Here is a 22,500-nt window from a genome sequence, read left to right on the forward strand (position 1 = left end):
TGACGACCGATGGTGGTGTGTTTACGTCCCCGCAACTTAGCGGTTCGGCAAAATATTCGGATCGAATAATCACTAGGCTTCCATAGAATAAGTCGCGGGATCGATTTGCTTGACTAAAGGCGGTGCTCCAGCATGGCCGCTGTCAAATGACTAAAACAAGTAAAAGAGTATCATCATCAACAAAGTCAACATTAACCCCAAAAGCAATGTCGCCACCTATCAACGACTCTACTAATCATCATCACAATCCGCCAAACCTTCTACTAGCACGATCATCACCTGTTATCACCAACAGATCATCATGTCTACTACAGCACGATCCACGCCACACTTCTAACAATACTATAACGCATTCATTCATATCATCAGTGTCAACTCTATAGCGTTCGTTTCACTCTTCCCCAACTCACGAGTAGCCATCATCACCATGGATCATCCAACTATTAATAACATCACGCCACATGTACCCCCACGTCTACCATTATATAATAATATAATTATTACCGCTGCCAACACGCTCATATCACGTTGATTACAACAACCAAACTTGCACCAATAACGAAGCAACCGTTGTCTTTACTAAAATCATGGCGTAACTCATCCGTCACCAGCACCGACGAAGGAGATGGATTGCTTATAATAGGATGAGTACGATTTAATGTTAGGGCACCGAACTTCTTTATCGTTTTCTTCTTTTTTTTTTTAGTTTCTGTGGATCGCAACATAATTTACTAAATCAACTTGATTGTATAATTAATTATCTTTCCTGAGATGGGGATTCAGTCTTGAAGCAATACAATTCATTTCAAACATCAAGTGGAACTGGCAGACGCTTTAGCACTTTGGGCAGGATGTTCAAATGCATTTCTTCAAATACCTTACATTTTCAGTTCAAATTCCGCCGATATCAACTTGGTTGTTCATCCTTTCACGATCGATTAAATGAAATACCAGGTCTAGTATTTGGGTCGATGTAATCGACATTCATACGTTCCTCAAATTACTTGCCATGTAGTAAAAATTAGGGAAAGATATTTGTAGAATTTCAGAGAAAATGGCGCAAAAATATCCACAACTTACCCTTTTTACAGTGTTAAATATGCTTTTTGAGGTCAACTAAATAATTAATTAAAAAGTCAAATGGAACGCCACACACTATTTTCAGACTCGTGGTCTTGCCGAATTAACCTTTGCCTTATCGCCTTTCTGAATCGATAAAACAAATACTAATCCAGAACAAGAAGTGTAAGGTCGTAAGACCGGAATGCCTTGCAGTATTTGTTCCGGCTTTTGCAATCTGAGTTCAATCTCCCTTGTTTCCTACAACATGATCATCTCTAAGATTTAGGACGACTACTTTTACGGTTTGGTTATACGTTTCGCACCTCTCCCGCTTCACCCGTCACGGAGTCCCCTGCGAATGGTCCTGGGCATTCGCTCTTCGCCTGACTAAAAACGATTTTCATACATTTAGTCACTGCAATATCTAGTTCGATATTAAATACTTATAAACAACATCTTTATTTATTAGCAGAAATAATTTTTTAAAAATTTCACATGAAAAAGTAAATTATTTCAGATTTTTTAAATTATAAATTGAATTAGACACTGCATTAACAAGATGTAAAAATTACGAACAGTACGGGGTCAGTACTATTCACATTTCTCTATATTGCATTTGAGTTTATAAATCGCTTCGTTTCATTTAATTTAATATTCATAATTAAATATCTGAACCATTTATCTTTAGGTCTTTCTAATATTATGATGCTCTTGGTACTTTCAAAACCATAATATAATTTAGAATAACAGACGTATAAGCATCTTAACAATGTAAAAGTATTAAATATGAAATAATCTTTTTATAGTTTTATTTAGCTATGAACAGTTAGGTACAATATAAGGTAGGGGAGGAGAATTTACCTGTTTTATTTTCCATGAAAAAATATAGCTGTTTTGTTTATCACAATTTCGGAGTTGACATCATTAAATCCTAACTTAATTTGGAGACTTATTCAAAACGATTAAAAAGTGTTCTTCTCTACCGTCACTTGATCAAATCAGAATGCTGGAAATATAAGCTATATCTCTCACCGACCTCAGACTACTATTTTGAAATGATGGAAAGAATCGCCCCTACCACACACAGAGTTACACACAAGCACACACGTACATGTAGATATATGATTATGTAGCTATCGCTTTCTTTGTGTATTTATGTATGTATATGTATATATATATATATATAATTTTTGTATCTAGTTCACAAGATTCCTTATGTGAATTCGTGCGCTGAAGCATATTTTATTGTGTCTGGGGAGAATCATTCTCTTTTAGTGCCTTATTATTCAACAATCTCAGCGATTCGATTTCTACTCATGTACTTATTTATTTTTCTATAAAATATATAACGCCGTGTCATAGTGCTAGTGCATGCATATACAGCTGCGTGCGTGTGCACATACACGCGAGTACTGTCCAAATCTCCGACCAATCACATACAGCTAGCTGGCATTCAATTGGCGTCTCAAGTTTCGGGCATTTTGATTGAGTTTTGGATAGAAAATTCACAAAAAAAGTCACTTCTATTGATTTTTTAATGGCTTTGCGGGTTGACTGGAGAAATGTAAGATGTGCACGACCACCCTTGGACGGTTTTGAATGACCATAGATAGTGCGAGCTCTCTAACTGAAACATTGTGAATTTATATAACGGTCATGCACACACACACATACACACACACACACACACACACACACACACACACACACACACACACAGAGTTTGCAGTTTATATATAGAGAGATGTCTTTAGTTCTTCATATATTTCGTTGGCTGGCTGTGTTATTTATGCTGGCAGTACAAGGCAAACAATATATACTAGGTTGGTTATGAAAAGGCCATGTATTAGTAGAATGTAAATGTGCTACTATCCTTCCTTTCCCAACCATCTGTGGGTGGGATATAGAGTTATCTAGAACTCAATAGTCATGACGTCCTATTCACCTTGCATAATCATTCCAACGTTGAGATCGAAAGATACAGGAAAATATTATTCGTGTTCTAAATATAGTGCAAACTGTCTCAATATAAGAGGAACATACCACAGTCAACTTCTTAGATATTACACTAGATCTAAGTACCGGCGTCTTCAAACCTTACTATAAACCTAACGACAATCATAAATACACATAAACTACAGTAGAAATCACTCCAAATGCATAACCCAATTCATAGTCAGTAACAGTTCCATCCGCATATCTAGACTGGGCTAACGATGTGATATTCAATCTAAACGAGCATTACTATAACACAGCATTAGCAGAAGCAGGATAGTAAAATAAATTAGTGCATAGCCCAGTGAATCCAACAAAGATAGATAAATGCCATAAGGTGTGCCATAGGATAGTAAATTACGCCACCAACATAACTGCAACAATCAGAAAAATCATCACAAGAGGATAGAGAAGGCAATAAGAAAGGAGAGGGACGGATACATAGGATAAATCCCCCAAATATGTTGTTCAGACGGTAGTAAAACAGATATAAACACGAGAGATTCTCGGGTGTGAATACACAAAGGAAATAACGGCAGACGCCATAGTACGATGAACCTTAGAAGTTAAGTAAATTACCTCAGGCGTGCACTTATTCAATCCACAACAAGGAAATACGATAGTAAGCGCCACACACGCACACGGACAGCTACCACAGAAAAAAGAAAGGACCTAATAACAACACAATACATAATAATATACAAAGTAATAGATATCCCAGCACTACTCTATGTTACAAATGTGGAAATCAAGAAACAAATAATATCCAACATTTCGAAGCAGTTTTACGCCGCAATCGAGAAGCACTTTCCGAAGTCTAGCAAATACCATACGCACAATGTCCGGGTCACGTTTTCCACTAGCCGTAACCTAGCTCACGTAATAGCAATACTGAACGTGTGACGACTGTCTTTCTTCCGAAGGACCGATAAAAATAGTAAACAAGTCAAGGAAAATGAACCCATGAAAGGAAATATTGATATGCTAAAGCGGCTGACAAGGCAGGAATAAATTAATAACTGAAGTGAGTCGAGGACTAACACCAACATAACACACACTGTAGTGGAGGGTGGTAATAAAGTTAGGTCAGCAGTCAAGGGAAGACAGCTTCAACAGAAGTCTACAACTCCACAAGACAGGGAGAGGGAATCCCTAGAAATAGTAGCCCACAAACACCTATAGATAGAAAGCTTAAGCAAAAAATAGATCGGTGAAAATGAGAGCAGCAGAGAGATGCACGTCGTATAGCACAATAAATGATAAGAACAGGGACGTAGGTATCTGTAATTGTACTAGGAATAAATTATGCCCCTTAAACTCTAAATTCTTGACGAAGAACTTAGTGTATAAATGCAAAACGTAGTTCTATATAGGGGCTAAACGTCAAAAACAGACTAGCTAATCATTTAAAATCATTTAGAGATAGAAGTAAGTTAAACACCACGAGACTAAGAAATCTAGTCTGCTCCTTTAAATATAGGCACCATAGATATACTGCGGAGTGGGAGATAATTAGTACGGATAAACCGTATCGGGCAAAAGTAAATAGATCTGAGTTATATATAGATGAATCGTACGAAATCTTTACGTTGAGATACAAAATAGTTAATAGCAGGCTGGAACAGGCCTTACGATGTTTGCATAAACATACCCAAACTTTTAAGAAATATATCGAGCGTTCTAGATAACTCAATATCCCACCCAAATTTTGGTGGGAAAGAAGGATAGAAGTACCTGCCACATACTCAACAAATACATGACCATTTCATTATCAACCTATTATATATTGTGTACTTTCTACTGCCCAGCATAATTACCACAGCCACTAAAATTTATGAAAGACTAAAACCACTACATTACATGGACTACACTTGAAAGAAAGGTTATTAAGTACGCAACAACTACAAAAGATAACGAAGCTTGCCAAAACAGTATCATTAATTTCGATCTAATTTGATAGAAACCTGACTTCGGCCAGTAACTGCTGTCAACCCGAGATCAACCACACAAGCTTACAAACAGATCAGATTTCAGATTCAAAACAGCCCCCATCCCTTTACTTTCTCTGAACCCTAACAAACAAAAAACTAACTATTCAGTTTGCTTCGAGTCTGGCCGAAGCTGAAACTTATGCCCAGTTGCACGTGCAACCGCTCGTACACTGTGCAGGGGAAACACGTGTCGGTCGTAATAACCATAAAAACATCTCGTATGAAGTTGTAAAATAAAAGGGAATACATTTTGAGGTTGATCAAGTCTCCATATTTTATATCGCTATAATTATTGCTAATATACAGTTCAGAATATACTGCCATCTAGAGAAGCGAACACGGGATTACTAATCGGGGGTAATTCACAGCCTATGTACAACTCATAATAGTCATATTATGTAAATGGTTGACTTGAAGTAGTTTTCAATGGTATGCATAAGATTCCGTGGAAAATAGACATTTTCCCACAAAATGCTTTAAGTCTTAGAACTGCTCGTATAGCGGCAGAGTTAACGAAATCTAGTTCATTAGAAATACCTTTGATCATTTCTGTGACACAGAACTTTCAATACAGCTTGCTGATACACCTTCATCAGTACATTTTCTCAGTAAAATTATTTCATTGTGTTTCAGAACTTTACAGAAAATAAAACTTTAGGTGCAGAAAATTTTATTCTATAATTTTCTTGCCAAATTCATTAAAACTTATATAATAATTACTTTCAAGCCACATATTTATTAACACTACTGTACGTCGTAGTTTACATTGAAAATCTCAAGTTTGTATGTTATAAATTTGGCATTTTCTTTTTTCACACATAGTGTCTGAAGATAAACTCGAACGAAAGTAATATGTATGAAATCAACTTTTCTTATTTCCATATTGCTAAAATCCTCTTTCTGGTCGCATGTATTGATTTGTGTTTCAATGGAAAGTGAATAACTTATTTAGGGTTAAGTAATAAATATTGCCATGTATTGCTCAAAAATATTTTGTTTAATATAATATACATAAAAGGGAAACACACATAAGCATTTAGAACAGCAGACGTTATAGATACGTATAACCAGTATGCAAATTCCAAAGGAACTCTGATTAAAGCATCTCTCTCTCTTTCTCTCTCTCTCTCTCTCTCTCTCTCTCTATATATATATATATATATATATATATATATATATATATATATATATATATATATATATATATATACACATATATATATACATACATACATACATATATATCTTTCTATAATATGTAATTTTTCTAAAAGGTATAATTTAAGTTTTCATTATTGAGTTGATAAAAGTTTTTTTTCTAATATAATATAATATATATATATATATATATATATATATATATATATAATATATATATATATATATATATATACATATATACATATATATACACATCTATATACATACATACACGCAACCATAGCCAGCATGTCCTCTTTATTGTCTTATTGTTCTCTCTAAGTACTATTCATTTGAGCTGAATATATTCATTTCATTATTCTGAAGCAATTGAAATCTCCTAGACGCTTATACTGAATCGGTCACAATGGCAGACTATACGTCAGCAGATGAACAAAATATGCTTCTGGTTACTTGCAAATATAAGAAATCCTAACTTTGGGCTCTGAATCCACTGTTGTGATTGTGATGTTGATTTATTACAAGAATTTCCCTGAAAACACGATTGATTTTATAATTGTTTCTACGAGTGGCTGAAGATTACGAGTTCGTGGCGCAAGGTATTGTTAATATAATAGGCCCAACATTTCATTGATACTTATATTACCTGCTACAGAATGTTAAATGCAATGTCCGTCGTGTCAGTATTTGAGCTAAGAATTTAAACAAACGTAGCAAAACCCTACATAGCCGTCTTCGTCTCTTACATTGTCTTTTCCCATTCTCTATATTTATGGATGATATTAGTGGTTTCTAACATTAGCATTATTACACATATTTAAAAAGTGCATACTCGATTATATCGATCCATAAATTGCTTTCTTATGTTATGGAAGTTGATAAGGTAGAGTAAAAGTCGACATTTCGTGAGATTTTATCTAACAATAGTAAAATAATAGATGCAAATCTATTCTGCCAATACTCTGGCCCATCACCTTTCAATGACAATTATGTTTCATTTAAGTAGAAAACCTAGGTTTTTAAGGGATAGGGGCTTAGCCGATTACGTCGCCAAAGTATTTGACTCCGGCTTGCATTTAACGCAAAACAGGAAGTACTGGAACAATTATAGCAATGCATTTTCCTCGACAGATAAATGATTCTGTCAACCACGATCATGTCGGATTAGTCATACGTAACAATGTTTTGTAATGATATACAACATGTAAAACTAACTGGATAGCTTCTAAACCATGTTGGAATGACATTCGACCATAGTTATATTAATTACAATTTGTCGACAAATATTTCTTCTGTCAGTTCTAGCAAATTTCAATCAGAATTATATTTCATTTCGTAATAATGTTGCTTCATTGCAATTTTATTATCTATTTGAATATCCCATCAACGAATACATATTTTAAGTTAGGTTTTATAATATATAATTTGAAGTGCTATTAAAATTGTTTTAGCGACTTTTTCCCGTTTCCATTCAAGATCTTCATATATGTGTTTTGATCACTGGCTAGTTTAAGATAGCGATTTTCCGCAACGAACATGTACATTTTACTTCAACCGCAAGAATTTAATACTTGTTTTTGTTAATAACATCTACGTTATCTATTTGAATTTGTGAAGGAATTAGATGAATGAAATTTATAGGTTCTGAGTGTACTTCATACCTTCGTTGACGTAAACATACATCGTATACATAGATATGCGCACATATCAGGTCATGCCATAATTTTTTTCCCGATTTTACCTTTTTTAAAATTGAATGAAATTTAATAGTAATTTAGAATGTCTAATGGAATTAAAATTTATTTTTATGCATTTGTGTACATTTAAAATAATTAAGTATTATTTTAAACAATGATAGAAATAAAATTTATTTGATTGAAACCCTTTCTAACATGGAAGTATGCAAAAAGTATTTAAGGCACATAATGCTTTATGAGTACAAAAAGGAAACTCTGCAGCAATGCGACTCGAAACATATACCCAGTTTATGGGGGAAAATGCGTGAATGAAAGAACTTGCAGAAGATGGTTTTCAAAATTCAGAAGTGGAGATATCAGCCTTGAAGGTGAAGATCGAACAGGACGTCCAGTTGAGTTTGATGATAAGCCTCTTGAGGCATTACTTGCAGAAAATCCTGCATTATCAGTTGAAGAATTGGCAATAAAGCTTAGTTCAAACCATACAACTGTTTATCGTTATCTTCAACAACATGGAAAGGTTCCTAAACCTGGAAAATGGGTGCCTCGAGAATTGTCCAAAAACGATCGCAAATCCCGAGTTGACATCTGCTCCTCTCTCCATTCTTACGAATTCATTTCACCGCTTTTGGATAGACTTGTGACGGAAAATGGATCTTCTATTGACATGTTAAACGCCGTAAACAGTGGCTTGGTAAAAGGGAATAAACTCAACCACAACCGAGAAGGGAGCTTCATGGGAAACAGGTTCTTCTCTCTATCTGGTGGGATTGCAAAGGAGTAATTGACTTTGAATTGTTACCACCTAATGCAACAACCAATGCCCAAGCTTACTGTCAGCAATTAGAGTGTTTGAACCACGTTTTGAAAAGACCCGCTTCAGTGAATCGAAAAGGAATGATGTTTCATCAGGACAATGTGCGACCCCACACTGCAAAGATCACATCACAGAAAATCGAAGAGCTTGGTTGGGAAAAAATTCTTCATCCACCTTATTCTCCCGACCTTGCTGCTTCAGGCTACCATTTGTTTGGTAGTTTACATATTCATTTGGAGGACATAGTTTTTGCAAGTAAGAAGGAGATCGAAACAGACATTTCAGAATTCTTCGCTTTGAAACCAAAACTGTTTTAAATTGATGGAATTAAAATACTTGTAAATTGATGAAAGGAAGTCATAGAGAATCAAGAAAAGTACATTGATGGTTAAATTTCAAAATTCAAAATTCGGACAGAACTTATGGGATGATATATACTCATGCATACACAGGTGATCACACATAAACACACTCACACATAAATATAATTGTACACTAATGTACATGTGCACACTCATACAATGAGCTTTCAGCGATTACTAATTACTAGACTACTACTCTCATATATGAGGTCGTAGAGAGAGAGAGAGAGAGAGAGAGAGAGAGAGAGAGAGAGAAAGCGAGAGAGAGAAAGAAAGAGAGAGAGAGATGCAATGGGGAATATTTGTTTTGAAATCGAACTTCTCAGCTATACGAAACTACATACAACTCAAATATTCACTTGAGATTACGCTATGGTCACATTTACCTTATATCCGATCGTTGTGTATGGCCTAGCGTACCAAACATGAACTGATGGGCGGAACGATATATTTAGCTGTAGCATTCCTGATATCTATATTTGTCTTTGTAGAAGAATTAGAAAGCTTAATATATCTTTGTAAGAAAAAGATATATTCCGATTCAGCATATTGATTTACTGCTGCTTCCTTTATTTAATCTCAGATGATAAAAAATAAAATGTGGGCGATATGAATTATGGAAGAAGCTATTCATAATCAAGCGTCATGTTTTTTTATCTACTGTCACAAAAGTAACACTGCAATCAATTACTTGTGATATAACATGGCGAGTTCCAGGGATTAAGGGTGACACTTTTCTAACTCTCATCATGATAACAAATCGACTTTAGCAGTGTATTGAATTACAGAGTGATTCCTAGATATTTCTTTCAATATGCAGCTGGATGTTTTTTTTTCCATCAAGCAACTTCAACGTGATTGACTTACATAAGAAATCAAATATGCAGATATTACCGAAATAAATTCGAGTTGACAAATGAACATTTGCGTCGTCACTTGATTTGCTAGACACAGGCGTAAAATACCCCACAAATCACACTATATATTTTATAAATGAATAATATATTAGAAAATACCATTCTAAAAGAAAACCCTGTTGCAAGGATAATATGTTCTGTTTAATCAATGAATATTCCGTTAGTTTAGAATGCTAACTTCATTTAATTTTTCTCCTCTGAGGTATAAGTAAAATCCCAACAATCAAACACTGATGAATGGTACCCACGAATGCAAGGTTGGTAAATGTGAACAATAATTTATATATGAGTTAATGTATACCTCTATATTAGCGAGCACAGTTCTTTCTAGAAAAGGAAATAGTCACGAGATAATGCATTCCTCAAATGAATAGTCAGAGCTGGGTCACTTGATCCAGGGATAACCAACATTAGCTACAACATATGGGTCTACCAATGCAGACACGAAATCAAATGCTTTTAAAATACTGAAGAAAGACTAACTCTGTACTTTTTAACATTCAATATCTTCACAGAGTTTATCTTACTTATGTGGAGTCTTAAGCTAATTACAAACGAAAGGTGGTGAGCTGGCAGAAAAGTTAGCACGCCGGGCGAAATGTTTAGCAGTATTTCGTCTACCCCTACGTTCTGAGTTCAAATTCCGCCGAGATTGTCTTTGCCTTTCATCCTTTCGGGGTCGATTAAATAAGTACCAGTTACGCACTGGGGTCAATATAATCGACTTAATCCGTTTGTCTGTCCTTGTTTGTCCTCTCTGCATGTAGCCCCTAGTGGGAAGTAAAGAAATAAGCTAATTACTAACGAAATCGAAATTAAATTATCTAATTCGAATCAAATCCGACTAGTTTAAACGTCATGCCTGATTATTACCGCTATTCTGATTGTCGTGACCACCATTTATATTTGCCTCGGAACAAGACTTTACACTTAAAAGTGTTTATGTGGATTTCTGAGTTTCATGCTCTTATAAACCGTTTCTAGCCTAAGTGAAGTCATCTTGTTTCAACGGAAGTTGTTATATGTTCGTTGATTCAAAACACTGGAAATTTATCATTTCCCATACAATGCTCATCTTACTTATGAATATAAATTTGAAAGTGTACAGGAAATCCATAATGAAATTTGAAATGCATGTTTTAACCTTTACTGTTTAATTGTGATTCTTCTTTCTATATGTTATCATAAATCTATTGAAAATTCTTACTAGCATTTTCTAGTGTATGCAATAGAAATAAGACAATTAATAAAACATTATCGTAAAATATTTTGATATTTTAAAGTTGACATAGATGGTAATAAAAGTTTCCTACTTTTCGAGAAGGTGAATTTAAAGGAATTATAATTTTAATCTCGACAGAGTTATATTGGCAATTGAAGATACACAGACTATAATATTCACATTTTCTTTATGTCATTTCAATATTATTTATTATCACGTATTAGAATTGTTCGTAGTATATTTACGATCAGGCCACTGGTAATCCATTCCAATGCATAGTATAAAATTTCATACAACGGAATAACATATCTGTGTATAGATCGTAAATGCCTGACGGAAGACACGGTCGGTGGATAAAATACAATATACAATACTGAAACAATTCATATAACAAAAGTTTCAGCTTCGAATCTTTAAAGGCTGCAGAAATTTAACAATTTGATAAATAAAGATCGATAAAATACGTACCAGGAAAGTACTGGTGTGGATATTATCAATTTAAATGGTCCACATTTACGAAGGCGGTGCCATGTAATGGTTGCAGTCTGAAGATAAAAACCATTCAATGAATAAAATTATTTGAGTGTGTAATGCTTCAACTGCTTTATATAAAATACGAGATGCCAGATGAAATCTCTTATCGATCTTCTATAATGCAAACATTGTATAAATATTTTAATAAAGTTCTGTAAATAAATGATACACTCAATAGGAATTACTGAGCCGAAAGTTTTCGATGATAAATTATAAACATTTGGGTGATTGGAGTTGAAAGAGTTGGAAGAGTTATTAGAGACAGAATATTTTTCAAAGGATGTCAAGGCACACTTTGTTTGGATCCTGTTAAATCAATTTTGTCTTTCATGAGGCTAAACTTAATAAATAAAGTACCAATCAAGTATAGGATTAGTTTCTTCTCTTTCTGTCTTCGAATAGGTTAGATGCACCTTGTGTTGATCAACTGGAGATCAATCTAAAAATATACTTCTTCAGAAATATAAAAACAATGTTAAACAAAAAGCTAATAACCTATTTCATTTTAAAAGACGTGGGTACAATGAGATTAAAGATTATCCGACGTGTAAAGATTATCCGACGTCCAGCACTGAAGGTATAAAAATTACATTTGTTTAAATGTTGAGCCGAACGACCACATAGTGTAAGCATGGAAGCTACTTTCTTTACATCTAACTCGCTTCCCACACGAAATCTTTCATTGTTTGTAACATCTAAACATATGTTGTATAAAGATCCTGATATACGAGGGGGTACCCAAATGTAACCAGAAACGTTTTCTGTAGGACAAGCATGTTGCAACTCAAGATTCCGCTGCTGAATCAACTTGATGCAATCCTCAGGCATCAGTCTGCCGACCGGTGATGTCCAATGAAATCGTACTACCAAGTGGTACAATTTTGCTTTACAGCGCTTCTCCCCTGTTCGTCCATTATTGCGATAACTGAAACGAAGGAAGAACGTGCTTCCGTGAAATTCTGTTTTCTGCGGGGGAAACGGCGGCCGAAATGATTGTTATACTTCAAACAGCTTACAAGAGCGCTGCCATGAGCATAACATGCTTTAGGAACGGTTACTTGTTATTTGAAGACCAAACACGTCGACCTCACGAACGAATGAAAACATCATGCAAATTCATGAACTGATCTTGGAGAACCACTACCGAAGAACTGACGAACTTTTTGATATGACTGGTGTGTGCTGGAGTACCTGACCAAGAATTTTGAGCGAGGAATTGCGAATGAAAAGAGTTGCAGCAAAATTTGTGCCTCGCTTCCTCACGGAAGATAAAAAGCAGTGATGACTAAATGCGTGTTGCGGACTGAAAGGACATTTGGAATTTGATCCGGACCTTCTTTCGAAGGTCATCACTGGTGACGAAAGCTGGTGCTATGGGATTTGCAGACGTGGAAGCGGTAAGGAAGAAAACGACGGAGGCGTTAAAAGGCATCGCTTCGCAAGAGTTCCAGCACTGCTTCCAAAAGTGGAAAACGCGTCTGGATCGATGCAATGCTTTAAATGTAGAATACTTACAAGGCGATAAAAGTGTAAATATATAAAAGTAAGTAAATAATAGTTCAAAATGCTGGTTTCTTTTGGGTATCACTTCGTGCTAAATCTTATTCATATTGCAAAGAACGTTTTGACATACGAATTGCTCAGTTTTTTAATGACTGATAATGCTATAGTTAAATTATCAACGTATTATTGTGCAAAAGAGTTGACACTTAGCAAACGTTTTAAAAGTAACGAAAACATGTACAAAACTGTACGCTATTACACAATTGATAAATAACGCTCTTACACAATTGATAAAGTTTTGGTATATTACTCACTAAATGTTTATTTTACGAGTAAAATATTCATTTTGTGAGTAATATACCGAAACTGTGGAGATAGAGTACCGAGTCTGAAATCATTATCCACGTCAGGAAGACATTTGATAATTTATAAAGTTAAACATCTATCAGGTCATCCTATAAGTTCTGTCCGAATTTTGAATAAAGAAAATAAGTGATCAAATGTTATATTTAATTGGAATTTGATCATCAATGTACTTTTTCTGATTATCTATGAATTCCTTCCATCTAATTACAAGTTATTTTTACTCCATCAATGTAAAACTCTGAAATGTCAGTTTCGACTTCCGCCTGAATTGCGAAAGTTTTGTCCCCTAAATGATTCTGTAAACTACGAAACAAATGGTAGTCTGAAGGAGCAAGGTCGGGAGAATAAGATATATGAGGAATTTTCTTTCCCAACCAAGCTCTTCGATTTTCTATGATGTGATTTTGCAGTGTGGGGTGGCGCATTGACCTGATGAAACATCACTCCCTTTCGATTCACTGAAGCAGGTCTTTTTTTCTTCAAGGCTTGGTTTAAACGCTCTAATTGCTGACAGCAGACTTGAGCATTGATTGTTGCATTAGGTGGTACCAATTCAAAGTGAATTACTCCTTTGCAATACCACACAATTCAAAGTGAATTATACCTTTGCAAGTGAACAACCTTTTCCCCATGAAGCTCCCTTCTCGGTTGTGGTTGAGTTTTTTCCCTTTTACCAAGCCACTGTTTACGACGTTTAACATTTCGATAGAAGATCCATTTTTCGTTACAAGTCTATCCAAAAAGGGTGAAATGAATTCGCGCAAATGGAGAGAGGAGCAGATTTCAACTCGGGATTTGCGATCGCTTTCGGACAATTCTCGAGGCACCCATTTCCCAAGTTCAGGAATCTTCCCAAGTTGATGAAGATAACGATGAACTGTTATATGGTTTGAACTAAGCTTTATTGCCAATTCTTCAACTGATAATGCAGATTTTCTTCAAGTAATGCCTGAAGGAGCTTATCATCAAACTCAACTGGACGTCCTGTTCGATCCTCATCTTCAAGCTGAAATCTCCACTTCTGAATTTTGAAAAACATCTGCAAATTCTTTCATTCAAGCAGTCTTTCCCATAAACTGGGTGTATGTCACAAGTGGCTTCGGCTGCAGAGTTTCTTTTTTGTACTCAAAAAGCATTATGTGCCTTAAATGCTTTTTGGATACTTCCATGTTAGAAAGGGGTTCAATCAAAGAAATTTTAATTCTATTATTCTGTAAAATAATACTTAATTAGTTTAAATGTACACAAATGCATAAAAATAAATTTTAATTCCATTAGACATAAAATACTATTAAATTTCATTCAATTAAAAAGAAAGGTAAAATCGGACAGAACTTATGCGATGGCCTGTTATTATTAGTCCCCATCAATCTTGGTTGACGAAATCTATGATCAAAGCTGCACTATTTTTTACCATAAAATATTTTCAGGGTGTCTTGGTCTAACGTCTAACGTGTCATTTGCACCCCATTTCAGTTCAGATATCTTGACTTCGCTATGATGGACTAAAATATATTTGAAAGTAAAATGTTTCCATCGTTTACTCAAAAAATTTCTGACACTGGTCAGATTAATACCTAGATAGATTTCATAAAAACAGAAAAAAATAATTAAATAATATTTAATTAAGTCTGTATTTTTGATGATGTAATAAAAATTGGCAATATTTAGAATTCATGTTGGTAATTAGTAGAATGACATTACTCTCAGCAGTTTTCAAACTAAATCTGATTTATTTTCCTTAAGATTGTATTGAAAAAAAGTAAATGAAATGTGGGAAAAAAAAGACACTCCAAGGAAGTTGTCTTTTCTTCAGTTACTAATAAGTGCTGTAGTCAATAAATTGAAACCATAGTTGCCGTCAGAAAGTTTTAATGATTCTTTTAAAAAAATCTACTATTGTGGAAATAATGAAATACAAAAAATTTCTTTGGTAGTGAAATTTAATTATTATTATAATGTTGCTTCTAAAGGCTGTAATAAGAATTAAAGCGAGTGTAATTATATATCACGATAAAGAAACACACATATTCACAGCTGTGAAAGACAGAATGAACCATTTCAATTTATACAGAATACTTAAAAACATTTCTATATCGTTCTTTTTTGTTTATATCTTGACGTTTCCACAAATAAGAGAAAGTCTAATGAAACTAGCATAAGAAAATGTTTAAATCATTGATTAAACTAATGTTGCATTACTAAAAGTCAGCCGTTATTGTTCTAAAATTAATATAAATCCAATCGATTAAAGTAATAAAACATAATTTTAATCCAGTTCAAAGTAGAAATAAATTGCATGAAAACTAAAATAATTATAATTTCTTTCTTCGTTTCAAAATAGCGGCACGTATTCTGCAAGCAATGAATATGTCAGTTGAACCTTGTACCAACTTTTATCAATATGCATGTGGAGACTGGATTGATACACATCCGGTAAAGCCATATAGTGCAAAAGACATTTTCAGGGAAGACATAAAAATTGAAAAACAACGAATTATTGGTAAGTTGAGAGGTTTTCATTTTGTTTTACTACCTAAATTAAAACTGTAAAATCTTGTATTTATATAGAGCTTTGGATAATTTATTGATATATTCCTTTTCTATATACTTTTTGATGCTTCAAATTCAGGAATTGTTCGATGAACACAAGCTACGAATAATCAAGTTACATAAAAATAGAAAAACAAATGTATTTTGACTGTAAATCACAAAGAATTAAATTGACACAGCTGTTGGTGAAATAAAATCTTTGCCTCAAAGAAGGAGTTTGTTGAACTCTTCTAAGAAAGTTTCATATAAAAATACTTCCCTGACAAAACAGAAAATCAAATATCATGTTGAGTTTTATTGAAATCCGCTTTCTCTGAAATGAGACCGTTAATGATGTGCTGGAAGAAGTAGCTCTCCCAGCTGTCAACTCACAAGGAGACAATAATCACGTTACTTTCAAACTTTATGTATTACTTATTATTTTTTTGTATATATTTAATAACTTTTGTTACCAAAAGAATGTGATAATGTCTTCAAGCTTATTCCAGATGTTGTTACTTGCATTATGCAATGTGAAGGTATGTATGCCTTGCCTCTGTGTATGGTGATATTCAGTCACAGACAGTCTCAATGTAATGACTTCTGTTCAACTCCTGGAGCTTCACGACATTGTTTTACAAATTAATTTCAGATTTTTAAGTAACTATAATTAAATATTTTTAAGTTGTATTTCTTCTACCAAATAACCATCATCAGTTTCATTTATATTTCCAATCAATGCCAAATGCCGGTTTCTTACATGTCTATTTTTTTTTTATTAAACTGGCGTTAAGCTAAGCAGAGAAAAATCTCATTATCAGTATCGTTTCTTTCTACTTCTTTACACAGTCCGTCAATGCTTTCGAACATTAACGTTTCATCTCGTTCTATTAATCCGAAATTAATAATTATAATAGAATGGATAATGCTCAGTTTGAGCTTTTAACTTAATGTGAGATTAGAGCAGTGCTTTTCAAACTTTTTGCTGGAGCGGAACCCCAAGGAAACATTCCACTGGCTCGAGGAACCCCTGTGCAATAATTTAATAGTCTTATGCACACATATCTGCACAGGAGAATTAAAAGTTGCTGCCGATTTTAGCAGTTTTGTAACTTCTTGCGGAACCCCTGGACTGTACTGGTGGAACCCTAAGGTTCCGCGGAACCCTGGTTGAAAACCACTGGATTAAAGACAGATCAGACGGAAATGTTTCTCCTATTTTATAAGGAAAACACGAAGTTTAACTATAGTGTGTATTCAGTTTGTCTACAACGTGTCTAAGCGTGCATTAGCTAAATTTATGTATTCATTAATTTATCTTATGCTTTTACTTGCACCATCACCCTGTACCGCTTGGGATTCATTCCCGTTGCAAGCGCATGCGATGTTGTTCAGCATAGCTAAAGCAATTTAGTTATGTTGCAACGAAAGTATATTATTAATAGCTATAAGCTACGCTTAGGTATTTGTACAGGAAAAATTTCAAAGATCTCTGATATGACTTTAACAAAAAGCTGAACAAAGCGAAGCGGCTGCTACAAAGGGGAACAAGTCCATGGTTTAATGGTGGTGTATACTTTCTCAAATCAAGGTTAAAATTTGATTTGTAAAACCATATACTCCTATATTTGCAGGTTTCATATGATCCTGTCGCTGTGAAGTGCTTTATATATATACAGGCATAATTTATAGCGTGTGAATATGTGTGTAGTTAAGCGTCGTTAAATGGAGTTAACTTAGCAGTTCAGTACAAAGAAACCGTAACATTGAGAAGCATGTCACATATGTAATGGGGTCGATTTAGTTGACGGACCCATGAAGGTGGCGCCCCAGCGCCGCTGTCGTCCTGTGACTTCAACAAGTACAAGAATATAATATAATATAATGTAATATGATATGGTATAATATAATATATTAAAAAGTAAAACTATAATACATTATTTACTCTTTACTCTTTTACTTGTTTCAGTCATTTGACTGCGGCCATGCTGGAGCACCGCCTTTAGTCGAGCAAGTCGACCCCGGGACTTATTCTTTGTAAGCCCAGTACTTATTCTATCGGTCTCTTTTGCCGAACCGCTAAGTGACGGGGACGTAAACACACCAGCATTGGTTGTCAAACAATGCTAGGGGGACAAACACATACACACAAACATACACACAAATACACATATATATATATATATATATATATATATACATATATACCACAGGCTTCTTTCAGTTTCCGTCTACCAAATCCACTCACAAGGCTTTGGTCGGCCCGAGGCTATAGTAGAAGTCACTTGCCCAAGGTGCAACGCAGTGGGACTGAACCCGGAACCATGTGGTTGGTTAGCAAGCTACTTACCACACAGCCACTCCTACGCCTATAATATATTATATTATAATATATGTGTGGTAGTATGTGTGTGAATACTGAAGAAGTCCGTTCTTATTATTCATACTACTTGGTTTGTAGCCATGGTAACAGTGTAGCCATTATCATCGCTGTCATGAACTACAGATTTTAGTTGGCAACAGGAAAAGATTTGAAGGACTGGCTGATAGGTGGGAACAAAACCTCAGCATGCCTAACATGTGGCCTGTAGTAAACAAGCTGACGTAGAGCAGAAGCACACGCGTCGGTTGCTACGAATCACAGGGCTTAAGATCAGAACTTATTGACCCGTAACTACCATAGAATGGAATAAACCCAAAGTACCAATACTGCAAGCAGGAGATTGAATCTGTGAAGCACCTAATTTCTGGACTTATACTATAGAGTATAAATCAGGACTTGACAGAATAGGCCAATATCTACACTGGTAACGAATATCACAAAAGAGTAACCGGTTTAATCTCGAGAAAAATTTTTTTTCTAATATATGACGTTGGATTTAGTAATTGTCTCCTATTAATATATATAACACAACAATTTATAGCATAATATTAATTACTCTTGATGATTTACATAATTTTACTTAATACGTTCTGGCAGATTCAAAAGTGAATCATAAGAGAACAACTCATTTACGATGGATGTGTGTTCATAAAACACTGAATTCGCTAATTACAAACTATTCCGGGACAACCGGCTTTTCGGCATCGTTGTGCATTGTCAGCCAGAAGCAATTTAAGGCTAACATCCTCAAAAACCTTCATAGATTAGTTTTTTCTGTAGCGAGACAATAATTAGGATATTCACATCTGCCCCAGCCAGAACGTAATAAGAATAAGTAAGCGAATCGTCATTTTGTTTCTCGCTGTTCACCGTAGAAATGACAATTTATTAGTTAATTAAAACTCCAATGTTTCTTCCTGTCAGAAAAAAAGTCGCTCTTATTACTCTTTTACTTGTTTCTGTCACGTGACTGTGGCCATGCTGGAGCACCGCCTCTTAGTCGAGCAAATGGACCCCAGGACTTATTCTTTGTAAGCCTAGTACTTATTCTATCAGTCTCTTTAGCCGAACCGCTAAGTTACGGGGACCTAAACACACCAGCATCGGTTGTCAAGCGATGTTGGGGGACAAACACAGACACACACACATACACACACACACACACACACACACACGCATATATATATATATATATATATATATATATATATATAAATACGACGGGCTTCTTTCAGTTTCCCTCTACCAAATCCACTCACAAGGCTTTGGTCGGCCTGAGGCTATAGTAGAAGGCACTTGCCCAAGGTGCCACGCAGTGGGATTGAACCCGGAACCATGCGGTCCGTAAGGAAGCTACTTACCTCACAGCCACTTCTTAATAGTTAACATTTTAAAACAACTAAGAATGTGAGAAATATAGGATGTGCGTTAATTGATATTTGTGTTTGAATATGCGAGCGAGTCTGATACTTGTGAATGTATTGGGCGTGTGCGTGTGTGAAGTCTTCGCGTGTGCATAAATGCGTGAATGTATGTGGGTGCGTGTGTGTGAGAGAGAGAAAGAGAATGAGAAAGAGAGAAGAAGCATGACAATGTATGTATGTGCGAGTGTATGAGTGTGTGAAAATGAGGGCGAGAAAGAACGCGTGCGTGATTGCGCGAGAATGTGCACGTGTAACGAGAGTGCGTGTCTGTGTCTGTCTGTAAGAGAATGTGTGTATGTAAGAGAATGTGCGTATGTAAGAGATTGAGTGCCTGTGTATATGCGTGAAAGCGTGTGTGTATATATGCCCTGAAGTATGATTCTGGAGACAAGGGGTTATTGTTTAACTTCAGATAGAGCCTGATGTTTAGGAACATGATCGAACTCATCTCCTCTTCTGAGGCATCCTTGTTTATTTAGTCGTATGTAAAATTTCATCGAGTGTAATAAACCTATTTGCCGAAGCTTACCCTGACTTCAAATCGTTTTCTTAAACATGAATGAGGTCAGTGTGTCACAGAGCTAACTCACCGACTCCCATTGGTGCTCGTTTACAACTGAATGGAGAAAACCAAATTGACATGAAATGCCTTATTCAACGATTCAACATGCTGATGATCTAAGTATCTAACCCACGGCCTAACAAAATTTAGCTAAACTCTCAAATCACGAGTTAACGGATAATTTCCTCAGGTAGAAGCATATTATCTTATGCTAGTCGTTAGGCTTCCTTTTTGTAACTTGCAAGTATGCTGGTTGATGTAACTTTCGGGTTCATTAATAGCCTAAAATAATTATAATCTCATGAATCAACAATACATTTAATAAATAGCCTTCAACATATTCTAATTAGGTGCAGCTGATCTCAGAATATTGATTCAAAGAATATTTTTACTCCATACAATTATTCGTTTTAGAAAATTTATCAGAAAGCCCTGAAGAAGATATGGACATACTTTTGGTCACAAGGATGAAAAATTGTGACTTACAACTTGGAACACAAACTTTCTATCTTTCTCTCTTGCTCTATCTTTCTTTCTTTCTTTCTTTATGTCTGTATCTCTCTCTCTCCCTCACACATGCACACACATAGACTCATACGCAGGAACACACGCTCATGCGCACACACATATATAATCAAACACATTTAAATTCCTTTTCCCTTATTTAAGGTGGTAAAGAGTGGTTTCAAAGAAATATCGCTATTGCTCCTTGCAGGATGAGCAACACAAAGACACGTTCAATGTAGAACAATTTTATTGTTAAGCCCCAACGTAAACTAATCATACAGTCCAACGATCAGTCTAGCCGCCGACACTTCATCTTGTTTGTTGACGTTGTATTCTGGACCTCATTTTCATGGTGTCCTTCCTTACCTTTAGATGGAAGAACTTAATCTTACGCTATTGCCTGTTGCTTTCGAGGGATCTAGCAACCATAACTAGATTTCACAGCTTTTTGCTGTATGCCAAAATTATAGTTAAGAAGTGTTTATAACTTTACGTAATTGTTTTTATCAGCTTTCGGAGTGTAGTTTTAAAAAATGTAAATGTATTTCATTGTCTGTTTATATGAGTAGGAAAAAGAGCGTGCACTGAGAACTATTGTTCTGCTGACATCTGAAAATGCTGGTGAAAGTCATTAGTAATGACATTTTCCAACAGTTTGCATCCTTATCTTTTCTGAATGTTAATCGTAACGGATTTCTTAAAGCTGGGTCAACTAGAGTCATACAGTCCTTCATTCCACATCTGAGGCCTCACCTTCCAGAAATTCTGAGAACTTTACCTAGGCATCATTAGTAAAGCATCTGGCTGTGTTTGGTCGGCGAATCTCTAGCATTAATTCTAAAGTAATCGGTATTTAGAAAGTTTACTCCATCAACGAGACTATTGTCCAATTATAAAAACCAAAATGCTAATAAGCAGAATCAACTGCAGTTATTTTCCTTGACATTATTCCGAATAATATGCGTTGTTACTTAACTTGACTTATGTACCCAGTTGACATATTCCTAAATTATAGAAATATTCTATAGTCTATGTAAACAACAGAGATACTTCATATAGACACGAACCGTCACACACTTCTTTCCGCTATATGAATATCGTATTTTGTCTGCTTTTGTTCCTCACCATTCTTTTCAAGCTGCATGTCTATTGTGCATGTTTCGTCTTTTGTATTTGCTAGGAGTATTTAGATCCATTCTTCTCAATGGAACATATTGCAGTCTACCTTCTCCCCTCCCTCTCCGACATAGCCGCTCGATGTAATTGTATTTCTACAGCTATTGTCACTAGAGTTGAAATAATTGTAGTAAAACTTGTGTAGTAGTTATTTTATTTCAAAGAAACATAGATCGACTCCTATTCTAAGATTCAATATATGCTCTGGTCGATTTTGCATTCTATCCTTTCGATGATTAAATAATTAACAATCAAATTCCATTAGTAGGTATAATCGATCACACACACT

At 35.1% G+C, this 22,500-nt stretch overlaps 1 protein-coding gene across 1 annotated transcript in view; it reads left to right on the forward strand.

The window, feature by feature from the left end:
* The window catches only part of LOC115214824 (membrane metallo-endopeptidase-like 1), a 267,550-nt gene that overhangs the window by 139,256 nt on the left and 105,794 nt on the right, over window positions 1-22,500 (forward strand). The window contains exon 4 of the mRNA XM_036505151.1: window positions 15,972-16,130. Coding sequence (XP_036361044.1) covers window positions 15,972-16,130 — 159 coding nt within the window. The remainder of the gene's footprint in view (window positions 1-15,971; window positions 16,131-22,500) is intronic.

This window comes from Octopus sinensis, linkage group LG8, assembly GCF_006345805.1.
Source record: "Octopus sinensis linkage group LG8, ASM634580v1, whole genome shotgun sequence".
Taxonomy (NCBI): domain Eukaryota; kingdom Metazoa; phylum Mollusca; class Cephalopoda; order Octopoda; family Octopodidae; genus Octopus; species Octopus sinensis.